Source organism: Montipora capricornis, chromosome 6 (genome assembly GCF_036669925.1).
Source record: "Montipora capricornis isolate CH-2021 chromosome 6, ASM3666992v2, whole genome shotgun sequence".
NCBI lineage: Eukaryota > Metazoa > Cnidaria > Anthozoa > Scleractinia > Acroporidae > Montipora > Montipora capricornis.
In genome coordinates, this window is record NC_090888.1 from 53500184 (window position 1) to 53517683 (window position 17500).

The following is a 17500-nucleotide window of genomic DNA, read 5'->3' on the forward strand; positions in this document are numbered from 1 at the left end:
TGAGCTGGAATCATTGCTTACGACGAATCACGTTGGACAGGTATGAAGCGGTTAAGTCCCAACCGAGTCAGAGTTTTTGTACATATTTTTCGCTTCTGAAGTTAAATCAAGTGATAAACGTGGCGAAGCTTTGACGTTGATTTAATTGCTTGTTTAGGCTATTCCAGAGTTGTTTAAATTACGGTTCATTTATATACAGTGAGCTCATTTGAATCGGACCGGAACTACTTTTATAATTGAAGAGAAAGAAACGTGAGTTTACTTCGTACAGTTATCATGTGCGCTTGTCATTAAATGGGAAGAAAGCTGTTTCTTTAACAAACTTACACTTGTCAAATCTTAGTTGGCATGCATTTTCTTAGATAAGGCTCATCTGTAATTCTTATGTTTGCAAATTCTGATTTACTTTTAATTCCGTGTCACAAAATGTCGTTTTAGTTGGTATGGGATCTTTAAAGGAGAACAGACAGTAGAATGATTTTAGCCATTCTTGTTTCTAATAATAATAATGATGATGGTGATCATAATAATGACCATTTATTTTAAATTTTTTTATTTAGTGTACAAAGTAAATGAAAAGTCGTATTTCACGTAACTACTATAGATAATGATGAACAAAAACAATTTTCACTAATTACGTAAAATACTAATGAGCATAAGTAAAACATGATAAAGTCAGAGTAATTAATTCCTTTGAACACTTTGTTCCCTTTACATAAAAGTCTTCCATAATACATTTATTGTCCTGAGATCTGAAATTATAATTATTAGAGACTTGCTGTTCTTCCTGAGGTAACAGGAACATTAATGTCTTCTCCATGGGTTTTGGCTTTTCTGTGTGATCGATGTAATTATGTTACAGATCTTCCATAGTAGTGAGGTTGGTGGTAGCCAATCCAGATAGCTATGCAGAAGAAATATAATTCTCCATGACTCTTTTCTACACACTCTCTAATCTCTGTGCCAATAAATGAGGAATATTCTGCCAATCAGGCAGGGCTTGAAATTGCGACTGAAATTTTTGCTTTTGCAACTAAAACCTGCTGACCAGTCACAAATTTGCAACTAGGTTGTGGCCGGGCAATCGGTCACATATTAGCAATTGATGACTTTTAAGCCCAAGTTAATCAAGGAACATCATGTTAGAGTCTTGTGTCTTTTTTGGAACTTAATTTTAAATCTATTGGTAAAATCCTGTGCAATTTACCTTCAGGGTTATGCAGTTGGATCGCCCTTTCACACGCCATTAAAGTGGTTTCTTGAAGTAGTGTATACATACAAATGTAGTGGGTGCAAATCTTGAATGGGGGACCGCTGATTCTGGATGCCTACTGGTAGTCGTAGGAGATGATTTGGTTGAACATTAAGCTAGTGTATTGTGCAAAGAATATTGTATTTTTGTCAAACTTTGTCTACAGTTAAAAAGGTTTGCTTTTGTTTGTGATTCATTTCACTTCCAAATGCCTGTAGCATTTAGTTCGTGAAAATTTTCAAGTCTACGTTTGCCTGTTCAGGAAGGAAACCATTCACTGTCCTTTGATAGTGATTGCTATAACTGCTTTTGGAGTAATAAAAGTACAGTGTTATTTACTTACCATTGTTTCGAGCAGTGTCATTTGATTTTTTTGTTTTTGCAACTAAATTTCCTAAACTAGTTGTAAAATATAGACTTAATTTTTTTTAAAATTTCAAGCCCTGTGGACAGGCATTGCTTATTCCGACAGAGGTCAAATATACCTCACCCACTGACTTGAGCGAAGCGTCCCTGTGTTTAAAGTCCCTACATATGACGCTTATTTTTTTCTTATTTTTTAACTTTTCGTTTAAATGGCTATAGTGTCTGGAGTGTACTGTTTAAAAATAGGTTCCTTCATAGTGTATCCAAACATTTTAGCGGGGCTTTGATTTTTGGCTGAGCCTGTTGGGTCCTGGTAACTTATGACATCAGAGAAGTCAAGAATGTAATTCCATTCTGAATCGTGCGAACATTCACAGCATCTGAAGGGTAACTATCATTAATTTTTAAGACTTAACAAAAAAACTCTAGATTTTCAACAACACTTCCATTTTTACACTTTTGCACATTTCTTCCTGAAGAGATGCAAACAAGTTACTTATTTGATGTCATTAGTCACCAGGCCCCAACTGGCCGGGCCAAAATGTTTTGCGTATAGTTCAAAACGCCTGCTAAAATGCGTGGATACACTATGGGGGAAAATTTTTTGAAGTACTATACTCCAGACACTATAGATATTTAAACGAAAAGCTAAAATTGCACCTACCTCTTTTGGGATTTACTCCTTAATTTTTTTTCGTGTCTTGTATTATAAATTTATATTATATATTACAAGAGGAGTACCCAATAAAGCTGTTAAAAAAATAATAAATAAATAAAAACCGGGAAAAATAAGTGTCATAGGGACTTAAAGAATCCATTGTGAAAGAAGGTTCTTTAAGGTACAAGTTAAGTATTACGCAGAGTAATAGTAATGCTTTCAATAATGTTATTTCCAATGGCAATGTGGTTTATTGTGAGATATGGTTACAACTGTCATTTGATTATAAGATGAATATTTTTTCCCTGCAAAATCTACATCAAACATAAGTTGCATGTTTAAAACCAAATATTTTGGTGAAACTAAAGCTATTACACTTCCCCCCTAACTTTTTAGTAGAAATTAAGGCTAGTTACTTCTTCCTCTGTTTAGTTTTTTTTTCTTTTTTTGTAAAGTTATTAAGAGGAGTTTTCATTTTTCAGGGAGTGTTTTCTCCAGAGGTTGTGGAGGCTTTATACTCAGAAGATCCTGAGAGACAGCTGGCAGCCATGCAAAAATTTAGAAAACTTCTTTCAAAAGGTTTGAATAATAGTACAAATTCGAAGTTTATAGAAAGAAAGAATGCCTTTGGAAAATACAGTACCGCCCAAAAGTATTTATCTATTGGAATGCAGTGAAACCTTGTCTTTGCCAAAGAGTTCTGCCACAATTTCATCAAGGCAGGATGAATTCTTCGTCCTGGATGAACTTGGCCGAATGCCGTGGCAAGTTAAACATGGTATGCACTGGAGAAAATACACGTAACAATAAAAACTAATTGCTATTGTGTGCATGCTGCATCAGACTAATGCCACGACGTCCATTAACCTTTCAGAACTTTCCGACTAGCAATACTCACAACAATTATTTTATCAGAGCAACATCAGGAAAACTAAGTCCTCTCCTGATAGAAATACATTGGTTGCATGTAAACCCTCAAAAATTCTGAATAGGAGCCAGGAGTAGGAGCAACCATTACTATTGTTATTTATGTAAGCATGTTTGTATAAAGCCGCTTGTCTTCTTTTGGGGACAGGAGAAATTGATGACTGATCAAGCAAATGAACAATCACCTTTTACTCTTGTTGTCTGTCAAACAGAGTGATGTATTTCCAGGGCTCGAGACTAACTGTAGCCAAGTAGCCACAGTCTAGTGAAATTTCAGTTTTGGCTAGTAGATTTTGACCTTTCACTAGCTAATGGGGCTAGTAAATATTGTGAAGCAGTGGAGTTCTGGATGAAAACAAAAAAAGTAATGAAAATTGTTTCGTATGAATGGGGCAGAAGGAGAGAATAGAAAGTAACAAAAACAGAAACTGTAAGCGGATTCTATGGAATTTACTGCCTTAGAAAAATAAATAATGATAAGTTGAAAACAAAAACTGAACAGGAAACCAACGCAGATTACAGTTTCCCTGTGCCCCATTACGAATGATTAATCAGGTGTGAGATCATGCGGAAATTCTCCGCTGCTGTTAAAGCCTAGTTTCCATATGCGCGTAACTCCGTCGCAAACAATTCCAAGCAACTTCCGATAGTGAGATCGCAAACAGTTTGCGTAAATGGAAACACCTTTTACCTTCATCCCCTACAATCGTCATAGATCGCAACAAGACGCAAGAGATAGAAAATTCTCTATCTTCACTTGTTGTTTGCAACGAGTAGCAACACAAAAGCGAGGAAACAACAATATGCAAACACAATCGTAAACTGTTTCTGCGATTTAATTGTATTTAACTTGCTGTGTTGTATGAACGAAAGTGCAACTTAATTTTCTGTTTCCGTTCCCATTGGTAGTGAAAAACAAAGTATACTTGTAGATTGAATAAAACTAATTCACTGTTTTCAACGGCTTCTTGTAAACTTTGATGCTATGCCAGGCAGTGTCTTACATTAAGTGATAAATGTGAAGTGTTATTTACAGTATCATCGGAGCATTGAAACAAAAGCTAAGCAAGGCTATTCATCTCCACCGCATCTTGTTGTTACTGCTGTATTGCTTGCTGCGGCAAGGTGCGAACGCAGAATCAATCTGCAAATCGTTTGCGGCAAAACCTAGGCAAATAGGTACTAAATACTTTCAGGCGGTACCGTGTGTTTTCTTTCTCCATTTTGATATTGTTGCCTTCAGTCTTCTACTTTAAGCTGCTTTAGTAATTGTATTTATCAAAGATTGAAGTTGTGAACCATTTCCTTGGTTGCAATTAAACAAACATCTTAAAACTACTCACAGTGGTTCTGTACACACCCAATATATTCCATCATTGTGTTATTAAATTGTTTAATTTCCACAAAACCTTGTAAACATGTCTGCCATGAATAGCATATTGACTCCTGAGCAGGGACTCAAGTGTAACCCACATTTTGGTCCTCTCAAAAACCCATTTAATAGACCCTTTGCATAAATGGCGCCCAAATTTGAATAACAATACTTGATACATCCTTAGCCTCACATTCATGAGAAAAATCCTTTGTCTTGAGAGGTCACATTTATGCTAAGGGTCTATATTCTGGCTCCCTGACAGAGGCACTTATAGATTATAATCTGTAGAATGCTAATATGTATACTTTAGTTAGTTGGGCTATTGAGATGCATGTTATACCAATTGCAGACTCTGTTATCATGTTTTTAAAACCTTAACTTTTCATTGTTGTGTTCTAGAACCACACCCACCAATTGACGATGTAATTAAGTGTGAAGTGATACCAAGATTTATATACTTTTTGCAGCGAGATGATAATAGCATGTTACAGGTATGTTTCGTGGCCAGTGCATTTGTTTGTTGTTTTGTGTTTTCGTAACGTCACTGAAAAGATTGATATAACTGTGATCCTTACAATCTTGTTGGTGAAATCCAGGCCTACCCCTGAGCCCCTCAAAAGGGTAGCAAATGACCAGCATACATGTGTAACTCAATGTTTGCCTTGCCTAAGTTTTGTTTATCCTCCTTTAAATAAATTATTTTGTATTTTGAGGGGAACAAGAATATTTATTGTTATATTTTGTGATAGTGCCTGGCGGTTTCAATTGAACTGTACATGTACATCTATTTTCCATTCTATCTGCAAACTTCATGGCTTTGTCTTCACATTTTTCATTAGAAAAACCCTGCAATTCAGGTAGCATGCCTATTTTTCCACCTCTATCTAACAAGGGAATTTTCTAGTTGGACATCTTGTCATCTAAACTTACAAATGTTGTCACTGTAGTGTTTATGTTGTGTTGTCAATAATTATCATTAAAATGACATAGCATTTTGTGTTTTTTTCAGTTTGAAGCTGCCTGGGCACTTACCAATATTGCATCAGGGACATCGCCACAGACACAATGTGTAGTTCAGGCAGGGTCAGTTCCAGTGTTTATTAAATTACTGCGCTCTCCCCATGTCGATGTACAGGAACAGGTAAGGGGAGTAAATGTACTATAAAGTTGGTTAACTATTCCCTCAATTCCTGAATGAAAGTTGTCTAGAAACATATTTCGGCCTGTAAAGAGTATAAATTTTTAATAAATGCAGGGAAATTAAAAGAAATACATGTATTAATAAGAAGGAAAACAACAACAAAGACTTTTAGGTTGACAGTATGTTGGCAATTATAAGGTCTCAAGCTTGCTATTAAGCCAAGTACTAGTGCTTTACCGAAAGGCCTTTCCAATATGAAAAAGAAATATTATTATTTTGTTTGATATAATACAATTTGTGGCAGATCAGTTGTTCATAAATTCTCTGCTGCAATCATTGCAATCGACTCACGAACAAAGAGCTTGCTCATTTTGGTCAATACCAGGAACGTTTGACCCTGACAGAAGCTTTATAAGACACAAAATCATTTCAGCCATAGGTTGTCTGATACATTGCGGTCAAGATTTCCAAAACAAGTTTTAAAATATTAAAGCGAAAAAAATTTTCAAACAGAGAGATGCACAAATGACTTGTATCTCACTCAATGCAAACATGAAACTCAAACTCCAGTGATCCTGAACTGACTTCAGTGGCTCAAGTCTCTGTGGACTTCATTCGGGATATATCTGCAAGTTGCTGTCCTCACTTCATCACGGTCCAACTGCTCAGTTATCCACTGGTGTTTTCTTGAACAAAACTATCGATTAGCTATAGAATGTATACATTCAAGGCAAAAGAAATAATAACACTATTAATAATACTAATCCAGCATTAAATACAATGTATGCCTCTGATTGCAATTGGTTCAATACAAGATAGAGATGATGACGATGATCAGTGGAGGTTTCATGGTCCACAAAACCTGAACCGAGGTGTGCTATGCATGCTGTTCAACAGAGAGTCTTTAAATTAATGTTGATTGATTGAGAGATTTAGAGCCAAAAATGAATATCTTATATATATTTTTTAAGGGCTGTAATTTAAGCTTACGGTTCCTTGTTGTTTCCTGATCAAATTATGGGCCAAAATGAATTTGAAGCATGAAAACTAAATGAAAAAAAGAATTTTAAAAGTTGAAGATGGTACAAACATCAAATGTTAATACGCAAAATATAATGTAACTAGTCTAAAGGGGTTGATACTTGCTTGCTTCTAGGCTGTTTGGGCTCTTGGGAATATTGCAGGAGACAGTGCTGAATGCAGAGATTATGTTCTGAACTTAGGAATGCTACAGCCAGTTCTGGAGTAAGTTTATTAGCTAACAACAGCTCAATTCTCCGTTTGGTACCTTATAGTTTACAATTTTATATGTGTATATATATTTATATATATTTATTTATTATTTTTTTTCTTTTCCCTTAGTTCTCATAGTTGTAACAAGAGCCCAAGATCTATCTTAATGTATCATAATAGTTAATATATTTTACCTACTGAATTAAATTTTTTAATTATGTAATGTAAACCTTATCAATTCAGTTATAACTGCACTCTAAGGTGATAATAAAGTATCTACATCTATCTATCTATCTATCTATCTTTCTAGAACCCAACAGAATCTCTGTAGAAAGTCAAAAATTGAAGCATTCTTGTTTCTCTTCACAAAGTTTTTTTAGTTGAGATGTGATGTCCCTAGTTTAAAAGGGCTGTCATCAAGATTAGGCAGGGAGTTTTTGTGGCCAGCTGTTATCAGCATTGAAGGGCAGTGAAAGTGAAAGGCAGAATGAAGGGATTCTGCATTATAGATTAAAAGATGGAATGATTGTCACACTTGAATTGACAGTTTAAGCAGTAACTATTAATTAATACCAAAGGAGTCTGAGATACAGGTTGTAATTCAAATGACTTTGCTTCTCCATTCCCTGGAGCGAAGCCTGTTTTTAAAGCTTTCCTATGTTTCAAGTATCTGCATTGTTTTTGCTTGTATCCACTAAATGTCCCTTAGTAGGATAATTTTATTTCCAGGCCACAAGTTTAATTGTTTTTTTGTTTTTTTGTGCATTTTTCGATGGTGTTGCTCATTGCAAATCAGACGTCATAGTTTTCGATTAACAAGTTTTACTTACTTCTTTTTGTTTGTTTTTAGTCTCTTAAAACTGTCGCCTAGAATTTCAATGACAAAGAACTTAGTATGGGCTCTTTCCAATTTGTGCCGAGGAAAAAATCCACCTCCTGATTTTTCAAAGGTAAATTTCTTGTACATCATTACTTAAGGTGAACTTAAACAGGTCATTAAGGACAAGACACTGTAGTATGAATAAATGTATAGTATGTCTAGAATGGAATATAATTTTCTACATGTTACCCAATACTGTATGTTTCATGAGATTTCTCACAGCTGTTTTGAAATTTGGGCATAAAATTGGTATCCTAAAATTCCCTGCTTTTTTCCAAGAAAAAGAGTTGCAAGTTACACGCTTCAAGGTCATGCGCTTCTGGTTTCAAGTTATCTATTTTATTCACGAGACAACCACAATTAGCTCAAATTAAATCACTTATTCGGAAAATCTTAAATTGGCACGATTCTTGCCCTGCAAACATGAAAATACTGCAAGTGGATTTCAGACACATGATTGGACAAAAATAACATTCCTGGCATATTTCAGGTTTTCACGGTTTTCCCGGTCACACTGTAAAAGCTTGCAGTTCCGTAATCAAGTAGGTAAATCTGGTCTATGGACCAGCTACAGTACATGTAAAATTGTAGAAGTTATCAGAATTGGACTGATGACTTGCGAGTGTAAAAGTTCTAAAAATTGCAATTTAAAAGAAAGTTTGCATTGACCTCACTGTAGGGTCTATGTCAATGGGAAGTGTTCAGATCAGTTTGGCTTGCAAGCGAGGGAACAATTAAAAGGTCTTTGAAGAAGTAGCTTTTGAACAATGATAATCACGATATAATTATACACACATTAAAATATTGTTCTTTTCATTCTAGGTATCTGCATGCCTCCCAGTGTTAGCTCGTCTTTTGTTCATCAATGATGCGGATGTTCTTGCTGATGCTTGCTGGGCTCTTTCCTATCTTTCTGATGGCCCAAATGAAAAGATCCAAGCTGTTATAGATTCTGGTGTGTGTAGAAGATTAGTGGAGCTGTTAATGTAAGTGTTATATGTGACATGTAAAAGTAAACAGATAAATACTGCCTTGTTGAAGCTCATTCAAAAGTAACTACATGTGCACTTAAGGTGTGGTACGACTGGGTATGAACAGTAATGTATATTGACAAAATAATATTGTGTTCGAGTGATGCAAACATCTGCAAAATTGTGACCGTTAAGGTTTTTAAAAATGTCCCCTTTAATTTGCATCATTTTACTCTCACATTTGTTGAGGCTTTCTAAATGTGAATTTCCTTTCAATCATTTGGTATCTTTTGTATGCAAAAAGCTACCTGACTTCATCACTGGCTCAATTTATACAGTTTGGATATAAGACTCCGACATAAACACAGATTAGCCTAAATATTACATAATGTACATTGTAAGTCTTGTGGTCTTTGTCGAAATGTACATTGGGCACAATCATTTTAACATTGTAAATTGTGTATTTTAAGCAACATTTAATCTCTTTTCCTTGAGAAGTTTCCATTGATGAAAAAAGTTATCTGGCATAAGACAAAGTATGGTTTGTAGAATCTCTAAGTGACAAGGCAAAAGGTGAAATACATGTGAAACTCTTACCCGGTAGCAACAAGAAAGTGGAGTAATGTGGAAATCCATTTTACCTTGTTGCTTGACAATGTCTTTCTTATAAGCCTGATGGTGTTATGCTTGAGCAGGCAGTGCAGCCCAGTGGTGAGGGCGCTTGCCTTGAGATCTGGAGATCACGGGTTCAAGACATGTTCTGACCACTCATTGAATTTGTTCCACGTTGTTCTTGGTTCAATTTCTTTACTGCACTTGTAAGTAGACAACTGGTTTGCCTCCGGCCAGTTGGGATTCTTAACAGTTGTTCTGTTTAATGTTCGGAGGAGTTATCTACTAGTTACTCTAAAAATCTGAGTGTAAGTAATGATACTAACTTAATTACTATGCTGCCAACTGTAATCTTTTCAGTCAAAAGACTTGCACTGACAAGTCTCTTTAATGTGTTTTTGTTCTTATCAGGTACAACCTTAGCCACGTAGTATCAGCTGCTCTAAGAGCAGTGGGCAATATTGTGACTGGAGATGACGTGCAAACTCAGGTGGGAAACTTCTATTTCTGTTTTGTAAGTTGCCGATGCCATTTTTTAGCAACTGGCAGGTCGTGAAGCAAACACTTTACAGTTTCATTTGGAATGACTAAAAGAAAGCAATGGTAACTACAAACCTGACTTGGAACATAACTTTTTCCTAACAAAGAATTATCCTTTTCTTTAGGAAAATGTAGATTGGTATCAAGGTGTAAATTAATCTTACTGTTCCATATAATTGGCATCAATGTAGGGGAATTGTCCTTAAATAGTGGAAATATTGTGCAGATATTCTTGAAGATAGCGGATAAATTTTGAAAAGGATGTCTACTGTTTAGTTTGGAGCTTTGTAAAGACCCAAAATGGTGAAAACATGAAGTGAATAATGTCCATTTGTTTACTTTTCCAGGTCATCCTAAACTGCAATGCTTTGCCCAGTTTATTGTATTTACTAAGCAATTCGAGAGAAAGTATACGAAAGGAGGCATGCTGGACAATATCTAATATTACAGCTGGCAACAGAGCGCAAATACAGGTAGTCGATTGTTGACATTTTTTTTGTAACTTTTTTTTTATACAATGTAACAGCCACATGAAAGGGGCGGGGGTAAATTCCGTATTTTGGCCTCACTTAAGGTGTTCTGGGCAAAACGCCGTCATACATGTACGTAGGGGTGCAGGGATGGCGCAGTGGTGAGAGCACTCGCCTCCGCTTATTTCCCTTTCGTAAACGGTCGTTGCCATTTCTCAGAACGGTCGTTGCCATTTGAAACGGTCGATTCCATTTATTACCTCTGAATTACACTCGTTAGGTCTAAGAACTCAAAAGGTCTTATTTACTTCTGTAAGTCTAAAGAACACACCGTACCCTTCTTTCTCAAATCAAATTGCCTTCCCCTACCTAGCCTATTTTTTAGAGATTGTAGCTATTTACTGTATGATATAAACAGACAGTCAGCACCAGCTAGTATACTCAATCAGTTTGTTAAAACAAGTCAGATTCACAATTACAGAACTAGATCTGTCTCTAGCGACTCGTTTTATTTTAAGTTCTCTAGAACTAATAAAATGTATTCCTTTTTCTCGATAATTGGTGCCCAAATTTGGAACTCTATTCCTTACTCGATTAAACTACTTAAACGCTCGTTCTTTCGTAAAAAGATAAAGGAATTATTACTAAATTTCTTGCGGTCAGAAGATGATTATGTCGAAGTCTCCCGTCTTATTAAGCTATTTAATACTTTAAGTTAGCCTCTTGTCATAATCTTAATGTACTTGTTTTGTTTTAGGTTAGTTCATTCTATTTACTGTGTAACTGTATAGTAATGTCTTTACTGTTATTTAGTCCATCTATAGATAACCTTGTACTTGCAGTATGTCCTCAGTTCTCCCCGCCTCGATTAGTTTATAAGCTATTTGCGGGGGGAAAGAAATGTAATTATTTATTTCTAATTTTCAATAAATTTTGTCGTTTTGTCGTTAAAAAAAAGGTTGCGGTTACTGGGAGTTGTCTCGCTGGTCATATGAGTTAGGGTTCGGGTTAGGGTTTTGTTTAGGGTGAGGGCTAAGAACCCGAGTTCGAGTCTTGAAATTTTCGGACTCTTTTTTTCCTCCAGTTTTTCTTTTGTAAATGTTTTTTTTTTCCTTTTTTGTCTAAATTTTTTGTCCATATTTTTTCTTAGTTTGTTTCTTCTAATTTTCTTTGAAGTGAAGTGTGTAGTCGACCGTTATAAATGGCATCGACCGTTTCAAATGGCAACGACCGTTTACGAAAGGGAAATTTGCCTCGCCTCCTACCGATGTGGCCGCAGTTCGATTCCAAGACTCGGTGTCATATGTGGGTTGAGTTTGTTGGTTCTCTACTCCGCTCCGAGTGGTTTTTCTCCGGGTACTCTCCATAAGAACCAATATTTGATTTGATTTGAGTTAATTTCGTTAATGATGAAATGATATATGAAATGGATCATATATATGAACTGCGGATATGAACCCACAAATGACCAGCTCTCAAGGTCAGTGGCTTCATAGCTGAGTTGGTTAGAGCGTCGCACCGGTATCGCGAGGTCACGGGTTCAAACCCCGTTGAAGTCCTGAATTTTTCAGGCTTCTTTACGCAATTGCAAAAATTGCGTTCATAACTGCGAAGATCATAGCTTCACTTCATTAATTTCGTTAGTGTCCCCATTAGTGTTATTATGCAAAATCCATTGACACTTAAATAAAGTTATTATCATTGTGGCCGTGACGTTCTCGGTTAGGGTTGCCACGCGAAGAAGTGTAAAAATATATTTAATGTTTTAAACAATTGTGGTCTCTTTAAAGGAGAACTGAAGATAAAAATGAAATATTTTTTCCTTCGCCAAATTTGTCGTGCCTGACTTAGTTAAAGGAAATATTCGAGTATTTGAGGGGTTCCTTACATTTTGACGTTTTTATGAGGCCAGAGAGATCCGTATTGGTCACTCGATGGAAGTACGCCATTTTGGCTGTACTATAGCAGGCTTGGGCGCTATGCGTGACGTCATTGCGCTCACTTGCTTGAACGCGGGAAACTTGAAAAATGGTTCTCTAGTAGAACTCTCATCGTTTCCCTCTTTAAAATGAAGTCCTTCTCGAAGAATGGATCATCCGAATTTAGAAGAAAAAACTAGCCAAATATCCAGCCCTGTCACATCTGTTCGGATCATTTCGAACCCTCCTGTTTTGAAGGTGTCTTGGCCACAGCGGTCGATGCGACAATTGCATGTAATTGATGAAATGATGAATAACTTTGCGACTCCATCGATTCCATTTATGCCCAGTGAGTAAGTAATGTTTTCTTTAGTCGGGAGATTTCAGTGGCAAACCATGCGCCGGAGAAGTGAACCGAAAGGTTGTTTTTGCAAGCAACTGGGACACGTTATTTCGTGATTGGCATTCGCACTTCAAGCTGGGTTTTATAAACTCGACAACGATCACAAAGATGTTTAATTGAAGTTTGAAAATTCGCAAAACTACGAACAGAGCTTATGTGTTTACATACATGTTGTTCATTAATCGCAGCACTCAGACCCGCGATGGCAGTTTATAGCACTTTTCTTTGTAAACACGGTCGAAAAGCTAGAATGCTGCGTTACACAACGAATAGTTTCTCAAATTGAATCGAAATGACAGACAAAACAAAGCAGCCAACAGAATCTCTTAGTAATCAAGTTGTTTTTATTGCCTTTTGAATACAATCAATTCACCTGAGATTTGTTCATAGCTCCTCTATATCGCGGCAGCAGATGCATTCCTTTTCTTGCTGTCCCGGCCTCCCGGTTAAAGCAAAAATCACAGCTGCACCAAGTCGTATTTCCCCATCTTGAGCCTTCCCTTTCGGTTGCTTCCTCTTCCTGCGATCAAGAACTTTCTCGCATTGGATCGAAAGAATATGGTTCAAGTTCTGCCATAAACTTACGTGTATTAACGACGAAGAAAGCGGAGTACTATTTTGAGACTTAACGATAACAGAAGATTTCAGTGAAAACCAGCTGCTTGCTTGTGCGCAATGACGTCGCAACATGGCGGCTGACATTCCTTTTTTGGAAGTAACCGGAAGGAAAAGCAAAAAAAATGGCGGGCGTTCAAATTGAAAAAACAACCAAAGATTTTGGGCAAATTCAAGGCCTTTCAAGATGAAAAAGGATTTTTCTTGTTTGTTTAGGTAAAGGACGTTATATTTCGATAATAATAAGACAAAAAAATTTGATCTTCTAGCCTTCAGTTCTCCTTTAAGCGGTTGAAAATATAAGCCTGGGCAACGCCCAGATCGGACTCTGGGGATCCCCGCCCCTTCATAAGCAAAGGCCATCCCCCGTCCGTCATATAGACAGTCTTCCCTGATCCTTGACCCTCATCTACCGTAGGTTATATTGAGCAATAATAATATACAGGGAAAAATAGGTCACTTCGGAAAATACCATAATACTCTTTGCTTGTCCCCCCAAATTTTGCGTAAGCACTGTTTCCAGTTTCTCTTTGGACTTAAAATGGTCCCAAGAGAAAACAAAAACAATGTCGATTATGCAGCATTTGGGGGGACAAACAAAGAGTATTATGGTATTTCCGAAGTGACCTATTCGCAGATTCCAGATAACACAGTGCAGAAAGATTTACAAAACAAGCATTCTGATTGGTCAGCGATTAAAGAAAGCCTCAGTGGTCAATCAAATTATCGTAATTAATCAGAAAAAATCAAATTATTTTTCTCGTGCACAAACTCTCGAAATTTTTTGGAAAGACTACAAATTGCACTCACCCTTGGACCTCGTGCAAGTTTGTTCGTCTATGAAAACCTATCTGGGGCTTATTTATTCACCTGTGCTAATTGGTCCATTTTACGGTTTTGTATATTAATTTTCATATCGATTCTTAACGTAGGCACTTGCATTGTTTTTATACAGGCTGTGATTGATTCCAATATCATTCCAATGCTGGTAGAGATTTTGAGCAAGGCTGAATTTAAAACGCGAAAAGAAGCAGCTTGGGCTATAACCAATGCAACGTCTGGAGGGACAGCAGAACAGATAAAGTATGTCGAATGAGGCAGAGCTAAATGAGTAATAGACCTTTTTGCAGATACGGCGGCCATTTTGATTTCTGTTGTTTCAGAAGTCATTATGGGATGCTCAGGGGGCAAATTAATAATTATGTATTTGCCCCCTGGGCATCCCATAATGGCTATTCGAAACAATAGAAATCAAAATGGCCGCCGTATCGGTAAAAAGGTCTATTGTGATTTTCTTTTTAATGGCAACGTACTCCTTCTCATGACTTGAGCTGTTTTCCCTTTTAACTTGTCTTCACACAGCCACATTTGTATTGCTGAGTATTTTTTTCTCCATTAGAGATGATTAGTTTTAAAAAATCTCAGAGACGCTACTGCTCTGGCATCATTAAAAATTTAATTCGATCATTTGCTCTATTTTTATCGTCAGAAAAATAAAACAGTTACTGATTTACATCTTGTTTCGGAAAAAAACAACTTCAGTCGATCCTGTATATAACGGCCACCCTCGGGACTTGAGGAACTGGCCGCTTAATACAGGATCACTAAAAAAATATTCACTGGGTATGTGTCAGTGTTAATGGCGTATCATACAAAAACACTTGAGGCAAGGAAACGATAGGACAATCAACATTCTTTAACGCGATCAATACTTTACACAAAGTTGCCAACTTGTAAGTTAACGGGATAATATACGTTACACTTTTTGAAACCGCCAGCCAACAACAGGAAATAAAGTTGCGGTAAAGGGCAAGCGAGTTAACAGAGGTAGAGGTTATGGCCTGACGATCCAATGCGAGCATGCGTTTGAAGGCGATTCCTTCTCCATCACATGGCTGAAGAACAAACTAATTAAAGAGGAATTTTTAACTGAAGAGTGATTTTGTACTGCACTTCAGCATATTGCGGACATCTGGAAAGCGTTAACCATACTAAGCGGCCGATTATCAGTTTACAGTAGCTTCGTACACGTTATTTGTTTATTGTAATTTTAAACACAATAAAATACCGCATAAAATGGCATGTGGCTTAGAAAGACAAACATAGGACTGCTACAAGGTGGCCGCGGCTGCTTTTAATAGAGGTAGCCGCCTCATACAAGTAACAAATACAGCGTTTGTATGGGCGAAAAATCGGGACTTTGTAAACTGGCCGCTTAATACAGGGCCATTATATACAGGTTCGACTGTAGTACTTGTTTTAATTAGCTATGAACGCGTAAAACATAAGCATGTAACAGATGTCCATTTTGCAGCAAAATGAAGTAACTTTCATAATCGACGATGCAATTTCGCGCTGGTCGGCTTTATGACGGGCAGGGCGGAGTCTCTGTTTTATTATAAGACCTTCAAGTTTTTTGTTGTGACAGGTACCTTGTCAGTCAGGGAGTAATCAAGCCTCTGTGTGATCTTTTGACTGTAATGGATTCAAAGATTGTGCAAGTTGCGCTCAGCGGATTGGAGAACATTTTAAGAATTGGAAAACAAGATGCATTTCAAACAGATGGTGTCAACCAATTTGCAGTAATGGTGGAGGAAGCGTACGGTAAGTTTGAAACTACGCCTTACTGTTACTGTGAAACGGATTTTGAATTAACACTCACAGACTCGGACAATTAAATGAGTCAGTCATAAAACCAAGCAATATGTGTAACCGGCGCAAAGCGCGGGAAAAGCCTTGCAACGGTTGCCCGAGCATTTTTCCCTGTCTGATTGGCTGAGAATGTGGCGCGAGTTTTTTCGTACGTTAATCATTTGCGAAGTTACTTGCGCCGTTGCACGCATTTGATTTGCGTTGTGATTGATTCATTTGTATTGATTGCTAGCGTCTGTTGTGATTGGCTGAAATGTTTTTGTTTTTTGGTTTCACGATACTCAATCAAGTGGCAGGTTTCAAAATTGTTTACATTGGATTAAAGTAAAGAAAAATTCCTTTTTCAGGTCTAGACAAGATTGAGTTTCTTCAGAGTCACGACAACGAAGAAATCTACAGAAAGGCGTTTGAAATTATTGAATACTACTTCAGCGGTGAAGACGATGATGAAAAGCTCATGCCTGGTATTGATCAAAACGCAGATCAGTACCAATTTTGTGCCGGTGTCAATCTGCCTGCAGAAGGCTTCCAGTTATAGATGACAACGTGCTACGGTGTACCAATGACTTGACTTACTGCGCATACACTGGACACATCATGCCATCTCCCCTCCCCTCCCTATCAGGCCATACACACACTACTCTTAAGTGTGAAGACCCATCAAGTGAGTAGAGAGAGAGAGTGAGATTGAGTGTGGTGAGGCGAACAATACCCAACCACCCCTCCCCCGTGTTGTGAACCCTCCTTTTGAAAATAAAGGACCCTCCTTACCCCTGATATAGGGGTGAGTTTGCAACCAAAGAAAGGACCCTCAAAGATAAGTAGCCCGGAATAAAGCGACCCATAAGAACTTTTCCGTGAAAGCGAACCCCAAGGATTACAAAAGTCTCCCAAGGAAGTGATCCCGTCTTATATTTTAACGCAAACCCCCAAGTTACAGCATTTCGAATCGAACCTGGTGTTCGTTTCTCAAAAGCCCGGAAACAATGTCGGCCCCACAAGTTGGTTAACACGTTTTCAAGAAAAGAAACAGAGGAATAATTTAAAGTTTTGCATTGCATCGAATCATCTTCATTGAAATGATGAAGGGAAATGTCTTAACTGGACAAATGAGTTTGAAAAAAGTACGGGGCTTTCTAGAAACGGCGCCTGGTTCCCAACCTCCTGAATGAAATGGTTGTAAATAAGAACCCCTGGTCCCCTCCCCACAAGAACAAAGCCCGTGGCAATCCCTGCGATCAATGGTGAGCGAAATGTAGAGATAGTTAAAAGCGCGAGAGAGTCAGTGAATGGTTTATATTAATATTTTACGGACTTCACTTTTGCAAGTAAAAATATTACGGGAAGCCAACCGGTTGACTTGAGATGCCGTTGGATAAAGGACACGTGTACAGCTGAAGGCAAAAACTATTGCAAGGTTGGCGTTGCTTTCGTTAAGTTAACAAGCTTTTAACTTCAGGCGATTGTTTGAAATTTAATGCCGATA

The 17500-nt window shown here is 37.3% G+C and overlaps 2 protein-coding genes across 2 annotated transcripts in view; both read left to right on the plus strand.

Moving 5' to 3' along the window:
* Positions 1-17500, plus strand: part of LOC138052481 (DNA mismatch repair protein Msh2-like) — a 229291-nt gene that overhangs the window by 187756 nt on the left and 24035 nt on the right. The gene's annotated exons all lie outside the window — the stretch shown is intronic.
* The window catches only part of LOC138052475 (importin subunit alpha-7-like), a 17977-nt gene that overhangs the window by 418 nt on the left and 59 nt on the right, over positions 1-17500 (plus strand). Inside the window, exons 2-13 of the mRNA XM_068898984.1 lie at positions 1-40; positions 2759-2855; positions 4978-5069; positions 5588-5719; positions 6876-6964; positions 7803-7902; positions 8655-8818; positions 9827-9905; positions 10303-10428; positions 14318-14445; positions 15791-15966; positions 16362-17500. The exon at positions 1-40 is cut by the window's left edge and continues 50 nt beyond it; the exon at positions 16362-17500 is cut by the window's right edge and continues 59 nt beyond it. Coding sequence (XP_068755085.1) covers positions 1-40; positions 2759-2855; positions 4978-5069; positions 5588-5719; positions 6876-6964; positions 7803-7902; positions 8655-8818; positions 9827-9905; positions 10303-10428; positions 14318-14445; positions 15791-15966; positions 16362-16552 — 1414 coding nt within the window. The 3' untranslated portion in view covers positions 16553-17500. The remainder of the gene's footprint in view (positions 41-2758; positions 2856-4977; positions 5070-5587; positions 5720-6875; positions 6965-7802; positions 7903-8654; positions 8819-9826; positions 9906-10302; positions 10429-14317; positions 14446-15790; positions 15967-16361) is intronic.